This window comes from Schistocerca americana, chromosome 6, assembly GCF_021461395.2.
Source record: "Schistocerca americana isolate TAMUIC-IGC-003095 chromosome 6, iqSchAmer2.1, whole genome shotgun sequence".
NCBI classification, from domain to species: Eukaryota; Metazoa; Arthropoda; class Insecta; order Orthoptera; family Acrididae; genus Schistocerca; species Schistocerca americana.
Genome location: NC_060124.1, coordinates 85,868,926 through 85,895,261, shown reverse-complemented (window position 1 = coordinate 85,895,261; position 26,336 = coordinate 85,868,926). Strand labels below are relative to the sequence as shown.

Sequence of the window (26,336 nt, the reverse complement as noted above, 5' to 3'; positions counted from 1 at the left end):
TTGTTTCAGTACAGCTAACATGTATGTCATAGTGTGCGAGTAAAGTGGTGTGGCAGATGGAAATGTATGCCAAAGTAGAAGTACATGCGACAAAACGATTGTCGTGGGTAATTCAGCCAAACAGCACACAGATGCACCGTGAAAATCTGGCTGCATGTGGACTAAATGCTATGTTGCACGCACCCTTAGAGAAATGATGCCAACAATTTGACCAAGGTCACACAGCCTTGGGTGATGCTGACGAGGAAGGAGGACAATCAACAACCACAGATGACAGTGCCCAGGAACTAAAGAACTGATGCCAGGCAATGCCAGATATTCTGATGATGAGCGCTGTGTCAGGGCCATTCGTTTTCTCACATAGCAACTAATCATCCACGAGCATCAAGTAGGTGGCCTGCAAGGCAATGCTAAAGGGCTGCTGCAGCAGATGACAAACGGAAGGTTTTCCGCGCACCCATCAGGCCAGCATGTTCGCTACAGAAGGTCGCTGGCCTTACAGATGTACCTCCCTCCACAGGGTCATGTGGCCGCAGATAGACCCAGGGGTATCCTGGTGCCTTCACGGTATTTAGGCCATCGCTCTGGCTTTCCAGGCAAATTAATTCCTAAAGAGATCAAGGCTACGCGCTGACCTCTCTAACGAACCACTAGGATCTTCATTGTAACTAATTGCTCCCTTGTGTGGAGCTTCACCGAGATTTGACCTTTGCATCAGGCACATGTGTGAAATTTAGTACGAGGGCAGTTCAATAAGTAATGCAACACATTTTTTTTCTCGGCCAATTTCGGTTGAAAAAACCGGAAATTTCTTGTGGAATATTTTCAAATATTCCCGCTTCGTCTCGTATAGTTTCATTGACTTCCGACAGGTGGCAGCGCTGTACGGAGCTGTTAAAATGGCGTCTGTAACGGATGTGTGTTGCAAACAACGGGCAGTGATCGAGTTTCTTTTGGCGGAAAACCAGGGCATCTAAGATATTCATAGGCGCTTGCAGAATGTCTACGGTGATCTGGCAGTGGACAAAACCACGGTGAGTCGTTGAGCAAAGCGTGTGTCATCATCGCCGCAAGGTCAAGCAAGACTGTCTGATCTTCCGCGTGCGGGCCGGCCGTGCACAGCTGTGACTCCTGCAATGGCGGAGCGTGCGAACACACTCGTTCAAGATGATCGACAGATCACCATCAAACAACTCAGTGCTCAACTTGACATCTCTGTTGGTAGTGCTGTCACAATTGTTCACCAGTTGGTATATTCAAAGGTTTGTTCCCGCTGGGTCCCTCGTTCTCTAACCGAACACCATAAAGAGAAAAGGAGAACCATCTGTGCGGAATTGCTTGCTCATCATGTGGCTGAGGGTGACAATTTCTTGTCAAAGATTGTTACAGGCGATGAAACATGGGTTCATCACTTCGAACCTGAAACAAAACGGCAATCAATGGAGTGGCGCCACACCCACTCCCTTACCAAGAAAAAGTTTAAAGCCATACCCTCAGCCGGTAAAGTCATGGTTACAGTCTTCTGGGACGCTGAAGGGGTTATTCTGTTCGATGTCCTTCCCCATGGTCAAACGATCAACTCTGAAGTGTATTGTGCTACTCTTCAGAAATTAAAGAAACGACTTCAGCGTGTTCGTAGGCACAAAAATCTGAACGAACTTCTCCTTCTTCTTGACAACGCAAGACCTCACACAAGTCTTCGCACCCGAGAGGAGCTCACAAAACTTCGGTGGACTGTTCTTCCTCATGCACCCTACAGCCCCGATCTCGCACCGTCGGATTTCCATATGTTTGGCCCAATGAAGGACGCAATCCGTGGGAGGCACTACGTGGATGATGAAGTTATTGATGCAGTACGACGTTGGCTCCGACATCGACCAGTGGAATGGTACCGTGCAGGCATACAGGCCCTCATTTCAAGGTGGCGTAAGGCCGTAGCATTGAATGGAGATTATGTTGAAAAATAGTGTTGTGTAGCAAAAAGATTGGGGAATAACCTGGTGTATTTCAATGCTGAATAAAACAACCCCCGTTTCAGAAAAAAAATTTGTTGCAATACTTATTGAACTGCCCTCGTATTAGCTATCATAGTGCTATATGTCATAAACTTTTTCATTCCAAAGATGACTCCAGAATTAACTTTGATGTTTCCTGGGGCCAACAGCCCATCTTACAGTTAATGTGTCTTTCAAATGCAGCTCTAACCATGTACTGTCAATGTAGAAATTTACTCCAAGGAAGAGATTTGAGGTCAATGGCTGTGTGACCAAGGAGTGGGATTCAAACACCGAGGATTTGATCAATTCGTAGAGTGCTCCAGTCACTGTATACATCGACTTGGTGACTTGTTGGAAAGTAATGTAAAGTGTCTCGGACAATTTTAAGGGTGATGCACCATTCAATACATGTTACTTGGCCTGCCATAATAATGTGGGACACACTTTTTGAAACCACCTCATATATTAATTGAAGGAATTCTAAGGATTTTAACAAATGACAAAAAATATTTCTCACAAAAATTACTCATGATTAGTGCTACTATATGCTTAAGAAACTAGTAATTAAGTCACCAAACAATTAAAAACTATTGTATCTTGTATGTTTTCTATTCAGGTCACCTCAGAATTTACCGAAGGAGAATTATTAGTGGCAGGAAGAGTGAGACAAAGATTCAATAAATTTAAATAAAAAAATTTTACGGTATTTTTGTTCCGTAGTTTCAACTACAAAGAATGCGTGTCTTTTCACCAGAAGCGTTTCGCTTAGTTGAGATGAAGCATCATCAGTGTCCTGTAATTAAGTTATTTACATTTTGATTTACTTTAAGATCGAAAAATACTTCGTTAACAATATGTTCTTTTACTTACGATGATTTCCGCTTGATTTATCGCCTACATCGGAAAATGCCGTCTGTTAACATATCGTTGATATCTTCTTCTTTGGACACTGATAGTTGTAGTCTAATTTTTTGTTGACCAGCAGAACTATGAATTTTGTATGTTTTACACAGCACACTTTTCGCACACTCGCACACCACTGTTTTCTTTTTGGTTTTATACTTCTAAGTAGGTATTGTGGTTTCTGTTTTGTAGTGTTGCCAACATAACATTGCCTCTAGTTTGTGGTTCATTTATACTCTTTTTTCAGTTTGTTGTATGTATGTAATTCTATTTAATTATGTTGCTGTGTATTTATGTACTGTGTAAGAGTAGTGAAGTAATAGTGCCCCATTTCCTTTTTTTGGTTGGGGGAGCGGGAAGTCATCATGAGATGATACAAGTGTATAGTAGTGTGATGGACTGTGAGTTGGAGTAGAAGGCGTAGAGCAAGAAGTGAAATGAAACTGAGCGCGGTTAGGTGGGAGAGTGGGAGAGGGTGAAGGATGGAAAGGGCTTTTTTTTGTGTAATGTCATCAATTATTTCATATGCAGTCTGGTTTCCAATATTTATTTGGTCATTAAGCAATGTTTATTTTGTGTTAACACTTCGTTTATAGAGAAATTTTCTTGGAAAGGGAGAAGGTGGCTGTCTTTACTGATTCTTACGATGTTCATGTCTTTTTTAATATTGCATGGCCTATGGTGTTCTTGTTGTAGATGATCTGCAAATATGGGATGGTAGAAGCGTCTCGCGGGCCCCGAGGAATCATGACGTCATATCATGGCATGACGTTGTCTCTCATGCAAGCCAATATCGCTGGTAGTTTTCGAAACGCGGATATTCTTTGAACATGGCATGGTGATGCCTCGTGGATTTGTGTATGATGGCGGGATTTGTGTGCGTTAAAGCTTTTCAATCACGGAAAGAAATTGATAAAACTTGCTGCAAAAACACGTGTTTGCAGACGAGAAAGGATAGTTTATATTCCAGACAATGGACGGTAAGTAACTTCCGTTAGCAATCTTATCATGCGCAAGAAAAGTAAAATGTATGGTAAATCTACAGAAATTTCATTCTTTGTGCCTATAGTATTCTGATGCATTATGTTACTCAGTAAAGTTTCTTTCAATGCATCTATGTGGATTATTTGTGGTAACGGCGTATTCTCATAACAAATGGCTTCGGTATTTAAGTTGCAATCATCGTAACTTTTTCCTGATCAAAAATTGTGTAGTAACTGTATTCTAACAGTAACCTGCACATTTGAAAACTTTTGAATGTTCACAATTAATCATTGATCATGGTCAGTATTTTTGACAGTAAAATAGATATGAATTGCAGTGACTGAATCCAGGTTTGTGAGTGGTGTAATGTGTTTTTGTAATGGATGTTTCAGAGTTTCTGAAGTGAAAGTCCAAGGAAGAGAAGACAACGAGAAGTAGCTTTTTTGTCTGTTTCATGGTTTATAGGCCTACTGGGGAAACTCACCATGTAAAAAAACGAGTAACGCATCCAGCTTGGTACCTCCATGGTGATGTGGAAATCCGAGCATTGTTAATAAAGAAATTAAATCTGTGTGTGTCTTTCTTTTGATTCCTTTATCATGTTGCCTATAGTAGACCAAATTTAATTAAAATACCCAGGTGATAATTTCAACATAAATTGGACTATGTGCTTAGCTGCTTCCCACAGGCAAAGTATAAATATTCACCATCCTATGGCATGCATGTTCACTAGTCAGTTATGGCAAAAGAAATCACTGACTCAAAGCATAATTTGCTTGGTAGACATAATTGGAAATGGCCTTTTTAGTTATAAGTTTACATTATTAGATTATAGTACTCCCTGAGAGATTATCTTCTGCATTTCTTGGCCCTGACATGATTAGGTCTGGAATACAGCATTAAGTGTGCTGCTCTGCTGTCAGCAGCGTGGTAGTCAATGTGTTAAGCAGTCGTTTAGGAACTAGTGTGAAGTATATGCATCTGTACAGCCTTGGCTAAAAAGATACAGCTAGAATGCTAATTACTGTTTCAGGAATTATCCTTTACACAGCTAAATGTATTATGTTAAATATGTATCTAAAACTGAATTCATGAATAACATTGTAGTCATTTAAATAAAAATACCGCAAACCGAAAAATTGTCTTGAAATGGTAAGGGATATCAAATATAAGTAAATATTTTTCCTCGGTAAGATTAAAGTGTAAAATTGCTGATACCTGGTTGTTACCACGAGATCAGTGCTTGCCCCAGCAGAGCAATCTGCTGTGACCACCGGCACCTTCATGCCAGCCAACGGGTTAATACACAAAACAGGGCAGTGCAAGACTTGGTCCGTAATTGTCATTGGTTGAGGCAACTAAAATTAAATTTCTGAGGTATGCTGCAACTGTGTTATTGGTATATTCCCCAGCATGATTTAAAATCTTTGCATTGAAATGGCACTGACAGTGTGTAATATATTTTGCAACCGAGAATAGATAAAAATTTATGTGGGAATATATTTCAAGAACCCCTTTCAAACCAAACCTGACAATTATATTGACACACCAGTTAACCCACCTGAATGGCACATTGGGTTACACAAGCATTAGCTGTAGAATAGGTAATTTACACAGAAAACTTTTCATACAAATTTTATTGTAAAGCACACTGAAGTTAAGGGAAAGATGCAATGCCTAGATGAGATAAACATGGACACACAATAACTCGTTTTGCTCAGATATATGGAAAATTAACTGTAGTATTATATGATGTACAACATATATATGACATATAACACATCTGAGATGCAAATTTGTGGAGAGGAGAGATTACATTGAACCTGTTGTGTATGGTGCATATTTTGTTGCAGTGCTGGGATGATGTCATCCAGATTTCAAAATTAGGGGTCTTGTAATGAAACTCTCATCAGTTTTAATATTTAAAAATAAACACGCCTGAAAAAGGAAGCTGAATAGGACTTTAAATTAAATTGCAAAAATTTTCTTGTTTTGCACATTCACTGCAGCTGACACTTTAAAGCTCGTGGCTAGTAGCTCTTATTGACCTTTGTGTCAGCCACAGTGAACATGTTGAAGATTTTAAAGTAACAAAGTAGTTGTTGACATTCTGGTATTAATGGATGGCAGCAGGAAACACAGCAATGAAATAATGTGAATGACTTAAACCAGGAATTAAACAAGTCTACATAGCTTTGAACACTGTCATTTCACACTTCTTAGTCACTGCATATTTGTGTGCTATAACTAATACAGCAACCTTTCATTTTCTCATCTTTGATCTGGGACACATGTCACATCTTACTCATTTTCCTAGAGCAACTCTAGGTTTACTAGATCCACATTTCAGAATTCTGGTAATTGTAGTCCTACTTCATGCTGAAAGTGTGGGTTGATAGCTGTCTCTTCAGATATGAGCTCATCAACTGCCATTTCAGAAACTTGAAGGAAAAATGTGATTATTAAATTTTCTGTCAGTGATGAATATATCACTAGTGTATATACCACACAAATATTCATGATGCTATAGAATAGTGCAGGGCCATCTTCTGGAACACCTGCTGGGTAGACTAAACAGTGCACTTCGCATCCAGTGCATCAATTTCTTCATAGGTAGTATCATAGTACACTACTATCTCAGGCTTGATTGTTGCGATGCTCAGTGAAACAGCATTATGCCTTGAAGACGCTAAACTAACAGCCTTCTTAAGTTTTTGAATGAAGGATATAAGTAAGTAATATATCCAAAAACAATTAAGTTTTACATTTTGCTGTAAGAAACTCGTTTTGAATCTTTCCTTTTATTATTATTTTGTACATGTGTGACCTTTTTGTGTCCTCTTCCCAGTTTGACAAGTACATCTGATTTACTTAATGAGGATATTTATGGTTACAAACAGAAAAAAGAAAAAAACATGTGGTGACAATGCAACCTGCGAACAAACATCATCTTCCAAAACTTTACGAGCCTAGGAAGTAAGCACAATGATTCGGACATAATAGCATGTTTTAATACACCAGATGTTTCAGTTATTACTGAGCACTGGTATACCAAAAAAGAACCTTATTATGCACCAATTAACAAAAAATTTCTGCTCGTCTTTCAGTAGGGATATCAAACCTTATGGTGATGTTGCAAAAGTGCCAATAGTTGGTGCTCAATTCCTTCTATGTTGAAGGTGTTACTGAACTTTCTGCGATAAGCTATAGATGGGAAAGCTAATCTCTATCAATTGCTTGTAGAGAGAGATAGTAAATACTCTGGGAAAACGGCTGGGTAATAATGCTGATAATTGTTTACAGTTTAATAAAACCTTATCTAACACAAATCAGTTTTCACTCTTAAGAATGGCGAGTGGCATACACTGATCTAAAATTACTGATATGTAATACAGGGTACCCAGGACTTTGTACTGGGATACTTTCTCTTGTCGATTTATGTAAATGACAAAATACTGCTCCCCAAATTCAAGGATAGTTCTGTATGCTGATGCTACATCTATTGCATGCAAGTGTAAAGGTCATGAGCAACTACAAAAACTATGAAACTGTATTACAAATGAAATAATTCAGTATTTCTATGAAAGTCATCTCATTGTCAGCACAAGATAGCAGCAGTAATGGATTTTCACCCCACAAGACAGAGTTTGAAATTCAGTTGTGCACTGGAACTGATATTGTCATCAAAGAAAACTACTGCTTGGTTACAGTTAAACTTTCTATATTTAACATGTTATAACATGGAAACTAATTACTGTACAAGAACACAACTTGGTAGTATTAATGTCAACGACATGAGCAAGAGAAATAATGCAGAATCAATTCAATTGAAACACTTTTAATGTTTCCAGAATGAGAAACATGCCCCAGGCTGTGGCTAAGCCATGTCTCCGCTATATCCTTTCTTTCAGGAGTGCTAGTTCTGCAAGGTTCGCAGGAGAGATTCTGTAAAGTTTGGAAGGTAGGAGACGAGATACTGGCAGAAGTAAAGCTGTGAGTACCGAGCGTGAGTCATTCTTCGGTAGCTCAGATGGTAGAGCACTTGCTCGCGAAAGGCAAAGGTCCCGAGTTCGAGTCTCGGTCGGGCACACAGTTTTAATCTGCCAGGAAGTTCCACTTTTAATGTGCTGCTACAGTACACCACACCAGTACCATTACTGGTGACGGTGATGGAGGCTGCTATGAAAAGCTTGCGATTTTATTCAAATCTGATGTGGCAAGTTAACAAAACTTTTTATCCATGTGAGTAAAATTATTGTGTAAAATTGATAGCGCAGCTTCTTACAGAAGTCTTTTCAGAGCCCTTCGGAGTCCTTCACTTACATGTCAACATAGTTACTCCCTAATAGTATTTGTTGTTCATAATAGGGGTAATTTTACTCTGTTCAGTGAAATGAACTTGCAAAATACTGGAAGTAAAAACAATGTCCATGTAGGCTATACATCCCTGCCTACGATTCAGAATGGAATATCACATTCTGATTGAAAGTCTTTAACGGGTTGCTGCTAGACATCAGGCAGAAAACTGAAAATCCTAAGGTAATAAAAAAATACAAAGTAAAAAAAATATTTTATTAACTTCTCCTTCTATGACTATAATTAAACATAATGTTTCGACTCACAAATGCAATTGCTAGTTAATGTTAACGCTAAGGTTCAAATTAACAGGATTTTAATGTTACCATTATATGAACAGCTGACAGTACTCATTGTAAAATTATGAAATGACTTGTACAAAGTATGAGAGAAAAACAGCACTTAAAAAAAAAAACCTTTCTTGCTTTCAGGGTTGTTACTTCCTTCATCTGGGAAGATGAATATAGTTTGTGACTGGAAATGAGGGGAAGATCACTTACACCACCCGTATAGAACAATTATGTGACAAATTCATGAGTACTGCTCCAATGTTTGAGATCCAGGTCAGATTTAAGCAACACATTGAAGTAACTCAGAGTCTGGATGCTATATAGGTTACCAGTAGTTTCAAACTATGTGTGAGTATAATGAGAATCCCTGGAGGGAAAATAATGTTCTTTTTGTACAACACTATTGAGAAAATTTAGAAGGCATGAGAAATCTGGGTTCGGATGGTAGATAGCCTTTCTTCCCTCTCTCTGTTTGCGAGTGGAACAGGAAAGAAAATGATTTATAGTGGTACAAGGTACCCTCCACCAGGTACCATTTGGTTGCTTGTGTAGTATGTATGTACATCAAAATACGGAAGAAAATTGTGACTGCCTACTACATTAAGAAGTAATAGTTGAACTAACCTAAGCTTTGTGATTTACTTCAAATGTTTTGTCCCACTGATACACTCTGACAATCAGTGACTTGCATCTATAGCAGTCTTACAATTTGGAGATGTCAGTAGGCTTACTGCTTGGATCTATTAATATTCCCTCATTGAGCTCTTTTTATCTTAAGATCACATAAACTGGATTTTTGAGAAACTACATACAGGGAGATGTGATTGGCATATAGCTGTTTATTTACAGAAAAACAGCGATCAAAATTTAAGCATATCGGTAACAGACACTGGGCCAGAGCACATATCTGGGCTAGAGCACTATACTGGATTTCGCCCCTTTCCCTAGAAACCTTGGCTGGAGTAATAACTATTTGTAGCATAGTCTGAGGTCTACATTAGGTTGAAAAGCGATAATTTCGTCGAGAGTTGTGGAACACAGCGAATGAGAAATAACGGTTGTGATAACAGACAGACGTGTGGCTTTGCCTAATATTTGTTTGCGACGTATTTAAATGCACTTTCCCACATTTAATGCATTTCTCATAATAAAAAAATAAAACTACTGGGTCATCCCCAAAAAACATATAGAAAATGAACAATCATCCGACGTGTTTTGATGCATATTATTTACAGATATCGTACACAAACTGGAAAAATGCAATGGGCGTTCCACTACGTATCCTTTACCATATTTGATTTGTTTTTCCGCATTTGCTACTGCTGGTATGGGTTCAAAGACAAATTCGTGCTGCAAACGTCTCAGTGGTAGTTAGCCTACATTGGTAAGCTGCAGTTAATGCGTTAAAAACATTTATACACATTGTCCTCAACGCGTAATATGTGTTATGCTATAAATCACTCTGCCTTTCGACCAATAATTTGTTATCAATTGGCTTCAATCAATCACGTAAGACTCTAGTGTGTAACTTTGACTACGCTGCGGATTATTATGTCACCATAATCCAGATTATTCGCATTCAAACCTTCTTTCTACATTTAATTCTGTTAATGGAAGCTTCATTCAAACAATCTGGATTGATTTGACGTTCCAAAACAATAGCTGATGGCAAGTCCGTACATACGTTGTGGCCAACGTGTGACGTCACTTACGTCAACAGAGTTGTTTACAGGTCTAGTCACAAGGCAGCGCTGTCACGCTTTCAGCCTTACTGATGACGTCATGAAGCGATTCCTCGGGGCCCGCGAGACACACGTATGGGATGGTTTGTCCTGTATTTAAATTCTCTGATGTGTTCTTTATATCTTGTGTCGAATGTCCTGCCGGTCAGTCCAAAGTATATCTTTTTACAAGGTCTGCAACTGTGCTGATAGATGTCAGGTTGTTGGTATCCGTCTGGTTTTGATTTCAGTTTTGGGATGTGCTTTTGTATTGAGTTGTTCGATTTGCAAGCAATGTCCATGACTTATTTCTTGAATATGTTACGTATTTTATGAGTGAATTTTGGTGGTAGGTCATTGTATGCCCTGTTTTTGTAGTAGTGCAATTTGTATGTGCTGATGTGGTTTGGGAAGATTTTTACATTATTTGTGTCGTTATTTTTCCCTTTGTTTGTTCCCTTTGGTTGTTTCTTTGTGTCCATTTTTAATGCTGTTTGTTTTATAATGGCTAGCTCTTTCTGGCAATCAGAAGTGTTTCAGGGGGTCGTGTTCAGTCTGTTTAACATGTATTTGTGATTCTGAGGGTGGTTTGATGTTGCGTTTAAGATAGTGTGACTTGTTCTGGGTTTTCTGTATATGTAAAATGTGTGTTTGTTACTGTCTTTTTTATGGTTATGACTAGAAAGCTGTGAGTTTGTGAGTTGTCGTGTTCTTCTTGTATTGTGAACTTTATGTTTTTGAGCATAGTATTTATGTCTTTGTGTAGTTGTTGTATTCTATTTTTATATTCATCTACGGTGCAAATTATGTCATCCACGTATCTGTTTCAGAAGATTATGTTGTAGCTTTTCTTCGTTATTATGTCTTCAAATATTAATTATTCTATATGGTTAATGAGAATTTTTGCTAATGTTCCTGAAATAGGTGAACCAATGGGTAAACCGTCTTCTTGACAATAACACACGTAATAATAAAGACGTTCTTAGGTATTCCTTTCGCAAGAGCTTAACCACTGCTCAAGCACATGACATGAAAATGTCATCTCCGAGACTCGACAAACGAAACAGAGAAGCATCATGATTGTAGTACCATGAAATGGGTTATTACAGACCCGCTTCACTACACTGTATACATTTTGAATAAAAATAAGATTATTCTGTAACGTTTATCTCATCATTCTGTTTTACAAAATTTGTGCAGCACATATATACAAATGATTTTTGATTTTACTGGATATAGCTTAAGTATAGTAAACGGTGTATTAAACCAAATGAAGATTGATCCCCTAAACTGAATTTTCCAAAACATGCCTTCTATTCTAAACATCATGCAATAGATTGCATGGTACTAGATTATTTGTGTGTGTTTGTTACAGTCGTATGTATCAAATCTTTGTTCGTCATACTGAGTGTAATTCCGCTTTTGAGAGTAACTTCTGAACAATAACACCTGGACGATATGCCATAGTTACTTGATACCATAACTACCACTATCCCATACCACACTCATTTGTTTTGTCAGTATAAAACATGCCGCAAAATTGTTCGCTGTTCACCGTTGTCGCAGTATTTCTTCTGTAGAATATGCTGTCTCTTTGTCTGTAAGCACAGACAGCCTCCTCTATGTTGATTACATACTTCTTTGCACTCGTATTTCCTGTTAACTTTAGTCACTTGTCACCTGAAAATACCCTGCATACATATTTAAATATGTCTGCTTGTGTCTGTATATATGTGTGTGTGTGTGTGTGTGTGTGTGTGTGTGTGTGTGTGTGTGTGTGTGTGTGCGCGTGCGAGTGTATACCCATCCTTTTTCCCCCCTAAGGTAAGTCTTTCCGCTCCCAGGATTGGAATGACTCCTTACCCTCTCCCTTAAAACCCACATCCTTTCGTCTTTCCCTCTCCTTCCTTCTTTCCTGATGAGGCAACAGTTTGTTGTGAAAGCTTGAATTTTGTATGTATGTATGTATGTATGTGTTTGTTTGTGTGTCTATCGACCTGCCAGCGCTTTCGTTTGGTAAGTCACATCATCTTTGTTTTTAGATATATTTTTCCCACGTGGAATGTTTCCCTATATATATATATATATATATATGGTTGCGAAAGCTAGATATTTGTGTGTATGTTTGTGTGTCCATCGACCTGCCAGCGCTTTCGTTCGGTAAGTCACCTCATATTTGTTTTTTTTATATATATATATATATATATATATATAAAAAAACAAATATGAGGTGACTTACCGAACGAAAGCGCTGGCAGGTCGATGGACACACAAACATACACACAAATATCTAGCTTTCGCAACCAACGGTTGCCTCATCAGGAAAGAGGGGAGGAGAGGGATAGACGAAAGGATGTGGGTTTTAAGGGAGAGGGTAAGGAGTCATTCCAATCCCGGGAGCGGAAAGACTTTCCTTCGGGGGAAAAAAGGACAGGTATACACTCTCACACACACACACATATCCATCCACACATACAGACACAAGCAGACATATTTAAAGACAAAGAGTTTGGGCAGAGATGTCAGTCGAGGCGGAAGTGTAGAGGCAAAGAAGTTGTTGAAAGACGGGTGAGGTATGAGTGGCGGCAACTTGAAATTAGCGGAGATTGAGGCCTGGCGGATAACGAGAAGAGAGGATATACTGAAGGGCAAGTTCCCATCTCCGGAGTTCGGATAGGTTGGTGTTGGTGGGAAGTATCCAGATAACTCGGACGGTGTAACACTGTGCCAAGATGTGTTGGCCGTGCACCAAGCCATGTTTAGCCACAGGGTGATCCTCATTACCAACAAACACTGTCTGCCTGTGTCCATTCATGCGAATGGACACAGGCAGTATATATATATATATATATATATATATACACTGAAGGGCAAGTTCCCATTGCATTGGTCTTTAAATATGTCTGCTTGTGTCTGTATGTGTGGATGGATATGTGCGTGTGTGCGAGTGTATACCCGTCCTTTTTTTCCCCCTAAGGTAAGTCTTTCCGCTCCCGGGATTGGAATGACTCCTTACCCTCTCCCTTAAAACCCACTTCCTTTCGTCTTCCCCTCTCCTTCCCTCTTTCCTGATGAGGCAACAGTTTGTTGCGAAAGCTTGAATTTTGTGTGTGTGTTTGTGTTTGTTTGTGTGTCTATCGACCTGCCAGCGCTTTCGTTCGGTAAGTCACCTCATCTTTGTTTTTATATATATATCCCACATTTCCCTCTATTTTATTCAAATAATAATGGTCCTATCGCATTTCCCTGGATCACTCCTGTTGTTACACTTGCCTCTGACAAACCCTTGATGTTCAGGACAGTGTACTAGGTTCTGTTTCTTGAGAAGTCTTCAAGCCACTCACACATTTGGGAATCTATTCCACATGCTCATACCTTTGTCAACAGTCTGCAGTGTGGCACCATGTCAAATGCTCTATGGAAATCTAAAATATGGAATCTGCCTGTTGCCCTTTGTCCATAGATCACAGTATATCATTTGAGAAAAGAGCAAGCTGAATTTTGCATGAGTGACACTTTTTAAAAATGTGCTATTTGTGGACATAAGACTCTCAGTCTCAAGAAAAAATTATAATATTCAAACTTAGAATATGATCAAGAACTCTGCAGTAAAGTAATGCTAAAGTTATTGGTCGATGTACATGAGCTGCAAGGCTGCATGAAATCAAATCAACCACAATACATTTTTACTTATGTGCATCTTTTTTCATGGATCAGGAAGGTGCTCGTGTAAATACAGTGAAAATTTAATATTCCTCACTGGAATGAAGGAAATTAAAAGTCATTTTGTGTATTACAATCAAGGTTTATTTTTTGTACATGTGTAACATAAAGATACAGCTCTAAAAGATTATTTCTAACTAATTTTGATGGAGTACACATATATAATTCCAATTCTTTTTTGACTGGGACATACATTCAGTACGAATGAAGACTGGAGACTTGTTAGCAAGGGGTTCAATTCATTAACTACTAGCTTTCATGTTTTATTAATCTTAAAAAGTAAAAAGCATTGCTTCTTATTGTTTTCCACAAGTAAGCAGTCAATATCATATAGAATATCTCACAAACTCCAAACATACCTTATAACATGTACTGCATTTCATACAAAATATCATTTATTATAATAATTAACATTGATAAACATTCTTATACAACAATTAAGGTTCCAAGTAAACCCAGCCGACACAACATAAAAAATTATTTTTTTCTGAATTTCATTGCTAAACAGCATGATTGCACTAACACCTTAATGTGGACACTTTAAAAATCACTAACAAAATTCTGTTTGGCACAGCATTCCTTATCAGTTATATTTGTATATATCTATCAAGTCATTATTAAAATTTGTGCAAAATGTTTGTGCACTTTTGGACAGTAACTTTTGAAACACTTATGCAATGGATCTGTGTGTTAAATTAAAATTGGTGTTTAAAGCCACTTGTCAGGAATGTCTTTACTATTGTACCAGCAGCTACTAGTTGTACATTTTTTTTCTAAATTAATGAAGTCTTGTTCTCAATTGCTTTCAGCTTCTGTTACTTACACTATTATCTGCTTAACTCTATTTAAAGTTAGATCTGTTGTGATTCATGGAATTCATCTTTTCTTATCAGTACACATTAAATTTAGTTGTTTTATATTCTTGTATTAAAGTGTGTGGCTGACTATCATGATCTGAAAGTCATAATTTAGTTAGCGTTTTTATAAACACTACAAAAATTGAGCATAGCAGAAAACACACCTATTATAAGTGAAGCCAGTACATAGTTCTTAAATTGCTTATTCCTTTGTGTTTAAGACACAGTTACAAATATCTAAAAACCATTATACAGTAAATTGGGATGTTTAGAGGCTGCACCAAATGTGTATAGTACTGCCATACAAAAGTTTGACAGTTTAAGGGAACATATCTAGTGTTTTGTTCACAATATGCATCAGTAGTAAGATTTTTAGAAAGTAGCAAACTGACATGAATGGGAATGACACACTGTTACTTATGAGATAGCAGTAAGTCTTTTGAAAAATGTTGCACCTGCAACTGAGCACTAGACTCAATGTAACTCTTTCAGTACCTAAGAGATAATAAATTGCAGTAAATATTTTATTTACACTATACTTCAATTAATGTAATTCAACATAGGCTATATCTGATGGTGAATGTGGCTTTATGAATCTTATTGTAAACTTAACTGTTATTTTTATTTTTCAAATGTAACTCATGAAATTTCATATATTGGTGTGTGATGGTGTGTCAGAAATCCGACCAGTGAAATCAAGCACATTAATGTCACTTGTTTCCATTCCTCAAGAAAAAGACACACTTTGGTTTTAGCTTATGGGTATTTTATATAACCTTGCATTAAGATGAACACTATAATACATTGCTTATTTGCCCAAACAACATTGTTTTCACCCTGAGCACTCGGGATTTTAATCCATAAAATGTTTTAATCGGCATTAAAATCTATACAAAACATTCTTTCATGAAGTATTCAACCATGTATTTGTCTCTGTAAGGTTATTTTAAAAAATTTACTTATATATGGGCTAGTTTTATTTGCTTGACCAAAGTCTTGCTTGACACATGGTACTATGTTCATGTTAGCTAAATGAGTCATTACCTTACGTTCATCAAAACTGTCATTTAATAAACTTTCTAAGACCCTATATTACTTATCATTGATGTTTACAGCTTGCTGGTTTTACTTGGAACATTTATGTGGAACAAATACAAAGTCAGCTCTTTCATTAGTGAACTTCATTCAGTATCTGTATCACCATTCATTTCAAAAAGAATTTTTTAACAGAATTTAAGCAGCATCTTCCTCCTGGTTATGTTTTGCAAGAGCCAATAGTATCATTGTGAGTTCTTTCTTATTGATCTTTCCATCCTGGTTGTAATCAACACCACGAAGAATAGTTTCCTCGAAGTCTTGCAGATCTTGAGCATCATAATCCTATAATCATAAGAAAAACATTGAAAATCAAATGTAGGGAATGTAGTAGTTCCAAGATGTTCAGTCAGTTAGCTGAAAATATAAATAATGAAGCTATATTTCCACTTTGCTGGTAAGAGGAAGGAGGAGACTATACACAAAGGGTGAATATCTATATACATGGTATTTTATTTCATTTTGAGACAGCAAAATATCTCAAATACTTTGCACTGGACTAAAAGACAGAAAGTATATGTTCACACACATAAAAGAAGGTCATAATTAGGCAAGCTTTTGGAGCCAGTGGCTCCTTCTTCTGGCAGAAGGGTTGAAGAAGGGAGAGGGGTGAAGGAAAAGGACTGGGGAGGTAAACGAGTATTTCAGGAAAGTCACCCAGAACCACAGGTCAGGGGAAATTTACTGGACAGGATGAGAAGGAAAGACTGCTTGTACAGGACTGCACTGCACCAGATTTGAAAACCAGAAAGCTTAATGGTGGAAGACAGGGTAATATGCAAGACTGAGATTACTTCTAAAACATCAGGTACAAATTAACAACAATGAAAAACTAAGTGCACTGTATGAAACAGAGGTGGGAGGGAGACAGCAAAAAAATAGGTAAGAAAATGAAAGCTGTAGAAAACTAAAAGGAAGTGAAGAAAGGAGTAGTTACTGTGAAGAAATGTGGAGATTGAAGAGTCCATATGGTAAAGACATCCTCAATGTATCCAAACCAAACCAGGGGCTGGAGACTTATGGAACCCAGGAAAGCCCCCTCAAAGTGACCAATGAGAAGGTCAGCATATGAAGGAGACATACAAACAGATTAGGGGTGCAGCAATGGGAACCAGGATGGCTCCTTCCTATGCCAACCTTTTCATGAGTCACTTGTAGAGGCTTTGCTGGGATACATAAGTCTTCAGCCTCTGGTTTGGTTTAGATGCATTGATGACATCTTCATCATATGGATTCAAGGGACTAATGATGAGGCTGACCTCTTAAAATTTCTGGAATCTCTGAATACGTTCTCACAAATAAATTTCACATGGTCCTGTTCTGAATCCCTTGCCACTTTCCTTGATGTTCATCTCATCCTCACTTTAGGGCAGCTACACACTTCTATATACATTAAACCTGCTAACAAACAACAGTTCTTAGATTTTGGCAGCTGCCATTCTCTCTCTGTCAAACATACCATTCCATGCAGCCTTGGCATTTGAGACAAACACATTAGTTTGGATACAGTGTCTTTACAGCAGTACACCAGCATTCTCACCTCAGCCTTCACTGGACATAATTACCCCACCAGCCTACTTCAAAAGTACTTCCAATCCTGGTACTACTGATCCTTCCAAGAAGCAACTTCATAGCACACAACTGTTCATTCAGTATTATCGTGGTCTGGAATGTATTAATCAGCTACCTCAACAAGGACATGACTTCCTAAAATCACACCCTGAAATGAGATCCATTCTGCCTGACATTTTTCCCATCACATCTAGAACAGCCTTTTGTCACCCTCCCAATCTCCACCATATACTCATCAGACCCTATGCTCCTTCTGCACTCATCTCCCTACCCTATGGCATCTGCCCCTGTGACCATCCCTACTCCAATACTTGCCCTATGCACCCTCCTACCGCCACCTATACAACCCCTTAACTGGCAAAACATACTCTATCAAAGGGAGAGCCACCTGTGAAATGACATGTCATACACCAGCTGTTTTGTAAAAACAGTTTGACCTTTTACAGCAGCATGACTACCACCAAATTATCAGTTAGGATGAGTGGGCGTAGGCAGAGGGTGTATATTGGCAACACAAAATATCCTGTTGCAGAATACGCTCTACAACATGACTGTTGTGACCTTGGTGCCCATTTCACCACATGTGCTGCCTGGATTCTTCCCCCAGACACATTTCTCAGAGCTCTCTGCTGGTGGGAACTGGCGCTACAACATGTCCTTGGTTCTCGCTACCCCTCTGGTCTTAGTTTATGTTAATTTCTTGTGTCTCAGCTTTTCTTCACAATAACTACACTTTTCTTCACTGTGTTTTAGTTTTCTACATTTTTCATTTTATGACCTATTTTTCGCCATCCCCTCCCACCTCTGTCATGTACAATACACTTAGCTTTTCACTCTTATTGACTTGTACATGATGTTTTAAAAGTAACCTCTGTCTTGCATATTACCCTGTCTTCCACCTTTAAGCTCTCAGGTTTTCAAATCTCGTGTGGTGCAGTCCCCAACAATCAGTCTTTCCTTCCCATCACGTCCAGTAAGTCTCCCCTGAACCATGATTCTGAGTGACTTTTCTGAAATATTCTCCTTTTCCTGGACCTCTCTAGTCCTTTTCTTTCACCCCTCTTCCTTCTTCAAGCCTTGTGCCAGAAGAAGGAGCCACTGGCTCCGAAAGCTTGTCTAATTATAACCTTTTTTTTATGTGTGTGAACATATACTTTCTGTCTTTTAGGTCAATGCAATGGTTTTGAGATATATTCATCAGTGAGTCTTATCATGGACAGCCTCTTATTTTGAATTTTAATCTCACTCCTGAAAGCTGCATCCTTGTCTTACACCCTTTATAATCTAAAAACTTCTTTCTTGGTCTGACAGTGTTATTGTTTCCTTTTTGTTCTTATGTGTATTGTATATTACCCATTTATTGCTAAAACTTACCCCTGTTTTCTTCAGAATTTTGAACATTTTGCATCATTTTACATTGTCAGAAGCTTTTTCCATTTCTACAAATCCAAGGAACATGTCTTGATTTTTCTTTGGTCTTGTTTCCATTATCAACCACAATGTCAGAACAGCCTCTCTAGTGCCATTACCTGTCCAAAAACTAAACTGATAGTCATCTAAGCCATCATCAATTTTCTTTTCCATCCTCTGTGTTTTACTCCTGCCAGCAAATTGTACACATGAACTGTTAAGGTGATTGTGTGATAATTCTCAGACTTGCTGGCTCTAGCAATCTTCAGAAATGTGTGGATAATGTGTTTCAAAAGCCTGATGGTATATCACCAGTCTCATGCATTCTACACCCCAACATGAATCATCATTTTGTCCATTTCCCCCATCAATTTTAGAACCAATGGAATGTTATCTATCCCTTCTGTCTCATTTGCTCTTAAATCTTCCAAAGCTCTTTTAAATTTGAATTCTAATACTGGATATTGCATCTCTCCCCTATCAACTTCTGTTTCTTCTTCTATCACATCATCAGACAAGTCTTGTCCCTTATAGAGGCCTTAATTGTACTCTTCCCGCCTATCTACTTTCTCCTCTGGAATTAACTGTGGAATTTCCATTGAAATCTTAATGTTACCACCTAGCTTTTAATTTCACTGAAGGTTGGTTTGACTTTTCTGTATGCTGAGTCAGGCACTCTGACGACCATTTCTTTTTTGATTTCTTCAAATTTTTCATGTAGCCATCTTAGCTTAATTTTCATGTACTTCTTATTTATTTCATTTCTAAGCAACTTGTAATTCAGTACTCTTGAATTTCCCTGAACATTTTTGTACTTTCTTCTTTCATTGACTGACTGAAATATTTCTTCTGTTACCCATGGTTTCATTGCAGTTGCCTTCCTGTACCTATTTTTTCTTTCCAGGTTCTGTGATTGTTCATTTTAGAAATCTACATTCCTCTTCAAGTGAACTGCCTACTGAGCTATTTATGTATCCCAGTTCTTTGCACTCTTATTCTTCATGACTAGTCTCTTAAACTTCAGCCTACCCTTCATCATTAGTAAATTGTAATCTAAGCCTACATATGCTCCTGAATAAGCCTTGCAATCCAATATCTGATACCAGAACCTCTGCATGGCCATGGTGTAATCTAATTGATATCTTCCCTTATATCCCACGCTTTGCCATGTATACATCCTCTTCATCCTGTGATTTTGCAACAGAGTATTCGCTGTCACTAACTAAAATTTATTGCAGAACTCCATTAGTCTTTCTTCTCTCTCATTCATACACCTACTACCAAATGCATGTTCTCCAGTAACACTTTCTTCTACACCTTCCCTTACAGTCACATTACAGTCCTCCATGACTATTAGATTTTCATCACCCTTTACATACTGTATTACTCATTCAATATCTTCATATACTTTTTCTTCTTCTTCACCTTTTGCTTGTGATGTAGGCATGTATACTCGAACTGCTGTTGTCAGCATTGGTTTGCTATCAATTGTGATTCACAGTGAGTATTCAAAAATGTCACTGTCCACTTCAATGCACTTATTTATCCATGCACAGAATGATTCATCACAACTGAGAAGTCTTTCCAATGCAATCTGCTGACATGCATTGTTCATATGCTGAATCAGGCTATCACATGTTGTTGGCACTTCATTATCGACTTCACTTTTCAAGTAACCTAAGCAAAATTCAGATGAAGTAAGATCTGGAAATCTTGCAGGCAGTCTTACTAGACCACCTCATCTGATCCACCAATTACTGTCTGCTGTACACACAATTTAATACTTCCTGTCCTCCTACAGAATAATGTGCTGGACGACCAATGTGTTGTAATCACAGTATTTGTTGGAAGTCCAAGGGAAGGTCTGCAAGCAATACTAGGAGATTACCCCCACAAGAATGTTTGATATTTTTCACTATTTAAGGTGCCATCAACGAAGAAATGGCCAATGAGTTTGTCACCAATTATTTCACACCAGACATTCACAGTCCATGGACAGTGAAATTCATCTTGACATAACCATGTAGCTTTTTCACAGTCCAATAATACATATTGTGTTGATTAATTGTACCATAGTTCATGCTAGAGCAATATCGACATTCCTGCCACTTTCTACAGAAATGTAAGCTTTTTCATTTTCGTTTTCTGTCACAACAGCCTGCATTCTGACTTATAACAAAGTCAGTTTACAGAGGAACATATTTGTGATATGGGAGTTGATGTGCCTGGAATGAGATCAATTCAGATAATGAATGAACTAATGTTTCCAAACAGATACACAGAGAAAATGTGAAATACTGAGTCATTTGCACCACACATCTGTTTTTATGTTTTTGATCCAATGAATTTTCTTTGAGACGATACTTTTTGGAACTCAGTTATGTTATTTGCCAATTACAGTGCCATCCATCACACAATGACAAAAGTGTTACACACAAAAGTTATGTATTTTTCCCATAGAATCTGATTCTATAATAAAAATGGAACATTTCTACTAAGATTTCAAAACTGCCCCCATGCTGCCCTCTGGGGGTGGGGCAGGGGGGCATCAGAATTGGTATCACCAGACAGTATTTTCAAAAATGTTGAATATGTATTTTACCATTTGTTAATCTGATGCATAATTTGAGATATTTTGTTGTCTCAAAAAAACCTATATGAGTGAATCAGAATGTGTGTGTGTATGTCCTGGATCTCCTCGTAAACCTCTGGATTGATTTCAACCAAATTTGGCACACAAATAGAAAACTTTATGAGTGCCAGCACTAGAACCTCCTAGATTCCATATGAATGGAGACACAGGCAATAACATGTTGGTTTTTTTTTCAGCCCCTGCCATGTAAGCCGGCCTGCATGACAGGCATGTTGTGTGGCAATACTGTTTGCATGTTTCTCTGACTTTCTTTGCAAGGCCACCTACATATCACAGATGGGAAACAGTGCTCCAGCCCCTGCATGACAGGCAGCAGTATTGGCCTGCTTTATCAACCTCTATTGCAAGAGCTACAACTGTGGACAGACATGGCTAGGGAAAGGTTGAAATGGATAGAGGTGGGTATGACTGGAGAGAGGTGGCAGGAGAGGTTTGATAGGCAGAGAAGGTAGCAAGATGGGAAGGAGAGAGAAGGGGGCAGGAGGGAGGTGGGGAAGGACAGTGAATGAGTGCTGGATTGGGAGGGTGGGGCATGAGGAAGTGAACACAGAGAGAATGAGGGAGGAAGAGATGGCCAGAGAGTGAGAGGGGGAGATTGACAGAGAGACAGGGGAGGAGGAGATTGACAGAGAGACAGGGGAGGAGGAGATGGACAGAGAGAAGGGGAGGAAGAGATGGGCAAAAGGGGGTGAGAAGGAGATGGGCAGAGAGGGGGTGAAGAGCAGGTGGACAGAATGAGTGTTGAGAAGAGTATGGACAGAGAAAGGGGGAAGGAGGAGATGAGAGGGAAAGAGATGGAAGAGGAAATGAACAGAAAGAGGGGGAGGGGGATATGAAAAGCAGAAGGGCAGAGGGAGATATGTTCAAAGAGATGGTGGGGGAAGTTGGAGAATATGAAGAGACAAAGAGAGTTTAGAGAAGTAGTCTGACTGATAGAGATGGGAGGATGAAGTGTTCAGAGAGATTTTTAAGGAGGAGATGTGTGCCACAAGTGTTTGTTTAAAGTACATGCGAGCGAAGCTGCTGGAAGAGGGTCAGTATTTGTGTAAAATGCATAACATGAGTAGTTAGTTGAACAGCTCATTCTACACTTTAACATGTAGCAGATAGGTAAATGCAAGCTACTGGACCTTTAGTAATTAAGTTTGATTAAGTAACCAATTAACATATTGTTTAGGGTAAGCAAAAATAGGTGAAGAGAGTTTTTTCTTCAGGCTTTGATGTTGATTTTATGTCACAGTTAATATGTGAAAACACCTCAAGTTGGTAATGTGCTGCTTTATTCTTTCTTTCTTTTTTATTAATGTGCACATTAAAATTATCAACAGGAGTTAAAAGGAGTAGTGCCAAAGCCATTGACAACTTGACTACATACCAATAAAAAAATCACATTTCAACATGATCATAATCCACTGAATAAAAATATATTATTCAAGGAACAGGTGGATGTAGTATATAGAACTGACACTGTACTCATCAAATGAAAAATTTATTTATTTGTTAAATATATTCCTACAGTGTTTCATTTCGATATTCACGAATGACAAATGGTCATAAAATGAGGATAAAGGAGAAATTACGTGTAACACATGGTATTATAGAACCTGGTACCAGGAAGAGTGAGCTTCATAAAAGTTAGAGATCAGACTGTAATGAGGAACTGAGCTTGTATGATACCATTTCTCAATGCTCTTATGAAATAACCCCAAAAGAATGCACTGCACAAGAAAAGTGAAATACTAAAAAACAATTAAATGAAATTCTACTCTCAGGTAAAATAATGAGACTGATATCATTCATCCTCAACTTAAAAATAAATTTTCTTTGCAGTAGAAGCAATTGTATGAACCAATAACTTTAAATCACTAAAATTTTCTAAAATTAATTGATTTATGTATGTTTTAATTCCAGTTTTGCTTTTTGTAAATCAAAGAATTTCACTCACTGTGTTTAATTTGATGCATAGTCTAAGATTCCATTTCATTTATTTTCAATTACAGAATGTAATTTTTTTTAGATTTACAAACTTCAGACACATTAAAATTGTGTTGGGGACTAGATCTTAACCTGGACACTTACTTGTGGGGAGGCACATATAATCTACTTTTCAAATCTACTCAATTTCACTTAGTAACTTTGCACAACTAAGACTTTCAGAAGAAAACATATTGTAAATAATGTCTTATGCGTAACATAGGTCTTGTTTCCAGAAATAAAGTTTCAATCTTTAATCTAGTGTACACTAGTGCAAAAGATTGTGATCCATTAATACTTTGTGCCAGATGGAGAAAGCCAAAGATCCAGGTTTGAGCCATGGCTTACTTGGAGAGGGGGAGGCTGGGAGAAGGAGAGAAGAAGATTCTTACATGTTTATAATATCATACATGCCCCCAGGATTGTTCTACATGGTGAGTATGTCAGGGATATGACTTGTGGTGGCTGGATACACATTTACATGTTAGGTGTGCCTGAGCTGGAGTGGATTTTCAAGGCCACCAACATGCTGTTACCATGAAATCCATGTGTACACACCAACCACCATTGAGTTCTTCCTAGCTGTTAAGGATCAGTGAAACCGAAATCTCTGTCCACTGTGGCCTGGCTGCAGCAGTCAGAGACAGCGGCCATGTGTTTGGGAGTTGTGCTTGTGTCAATGTGTGAGTGTTTTCTATTTTCAAAGGAGGTCTTTAGGCCTAAAGCTTAAATTTGTAGCAGTCTTTTTCATTGTTCCTTTCTGTGACTCAGTGTCTCCTCCAGTTAGTGAGTAGCAATCTATCCTTTTCATAAGACAATGAGGTGACAAAAGCCATGGGATACTGCCTAATATCATGTAGGACCAGCTTTTTCCTGGTGTAGTGCAACAGCTTCATGTCACATGTACTCAAAAAGTCATGGGATGCCCCTGTAGAAATATTTAGCCATGGTCCCTCTATAGCTGTCCATAATCGTAAAAATGTTGCCGATGCACGAGTTTTTGCACAAAATGACCTCTCAATTATATCCCACAAATGTTCAATGAGATTCATGTCAGCTGATCTAGGTGGCCAATTAATTTGCGTCAAATTGTCTGGGATATGCTTCAAACCAGTTGTGAACAATTGTAGCCCAGTGATACAGTGCACTGTCATCCATAAAAATTCTATGATTGTTCAGGAACGTAAAGTCCATGAACAGCTGCAAATAAGCATTTCCAGTCAGTGATCAGTTTAATCGGACCAAAGGACCCAATTCGTTCCTTGTAAACATAGCTTACACCATTATTGAGCCACCACCAGCTTGCTCAGTTCCTTGTTGACAATTTGGGTGCATTTTTTTCATGGGATCTGAGCCACACTTAAAACCTATCATCAGCTCTTACTAACTGAAATTGCGACTGATGTGATCAGACCATGGTTTTTCAACTGTCTAAGGTCTAACCAATGTCATCACGAGCCCAGGAGACATGTGGAGGTGATGTCATGCTATTGGCAAAGGCAATCACATTGGTTGCCTACTGCCATAGCCCATTAATGCCAAATTTTGCTTCACTGTTGTAATGGATATGTTCATTGTGTGTCCCACATTTATTTCTGTAGTTATTTCATGCAGTGGTGTTTGTCTGTTAGCAGTGATGACACTATGCAAAAGCCACAGCTCTTGGTCTTTAAGTGAAGACTATCAGCCACTGTGTTGCCAATGCTTAGAGTAATTCTTGAAATTTGGTATTCTTAGTACTCTTGACATTGTGGATCTCAGAATACTGAATTACCTAACGATTTCCAAAATTGAAAGTCCCCTGAATCTAGCTCCAACTACCACTCGACATGCAAAATCTATTACTTCCCATTGTGCAGCAGTAATCACATCAGAAACCTTTTCACATGAATCACCTGAGTACAAATGGCAACCTCCACCAATGCCCTGCCCTTTTATAACTTGTGTACATGATGCTATTGCCACCTATATATGTGCATATCACTATCCCATGACCCCTGCCACCTAAGTGTACTATTGACATTTAATAAATCATTTAAGGAGAGACAGGATTATAAGGGTTGTGAAATGGCTATTGAAACCAAACGTGTTTGTCTCAGTAGCAATTTCTGCCACAGGGTGGTCAGTTCTACACCGTTAAAAAATTTGCTCTACTTGGAAAAATATCAGATAAACAGAAATTCATAACAAATTCATATTAAACTTTGTTACAGTTCCATTGTAATGATATATTTCTGTACAGAATTCGTGCAGTTACACTTAAATGAAAATTGTCTTACCTTTTTGACTAGCTCCAACAGGTCTTTCAAGAATCCCCTTAGTTCTTCATTCTCTATTGTACCATTGTTATCCTACAAATAGGGAATTTCCAGATATTAGTTTAGTAATTATGTTGTTTGTCTAAGGAACACTGAGATGACCTTAATGTGATAATACTTAATGCAGCTAAAAAGCAGGTCAGACCAGTTTCAAGGTTTCAGATATGTGCTAGTGACTCTATATGAACACAAATTCATTATGTATAAGATAAGATATGCACTTCTCATGAAAAGTGTACATCGTATTCAAACCAGAGAATATCATCTGACATGATTACAGAGATAGGAACAATCCACTTTTTTAATCACAATGAAGTGAACATTTAAGATGATTAATTACATGACAGGTATGAACAGCATTGAACTATTATGTAGAGACCTGTATTTACTTCTTTGTATTAAGCAGAAGGGTTAATGTGGTGATGCTACTGAGATAAAAGAGCTTTGTTATACCAGTGGGACTAGTAGAGGACAGAGATTTGG

General features: G+C 38.2%; 1 protein-coding gene across 2 annotated transcripts in view; it reads right to left on the bottom strand.

Annotated features, from left to right (window-relative positions):
• Positions 1-14,035: 14,035 nt before the first annotated feature.
• Positions 14,036-26,336, bottom strand: part of LOC124619434 (calbindin-32) — a 747,279-nt gene continuing 734,978 nt past the window's right edge. For both annotated transcript variants that reach the window (XM_047145810.1, XM_047145811.1), the window contains 2 exons: positions 25,815-25,886; positions 14,036-16,211 (listed from right to left, as the gene is read on the bottom strand). In XM_047145810.1, coding sequence (XP_047001766.1) covers positions 16,065-16,211; positions 25,815-25,886 — 219 coding nt within the window. In that variant the 3' untranslated portion in view covers positions 14,036-16,064. The remainder of the gene's footprint in view (positions 16,212-25,814; positions 25,887-26,336) is intronic.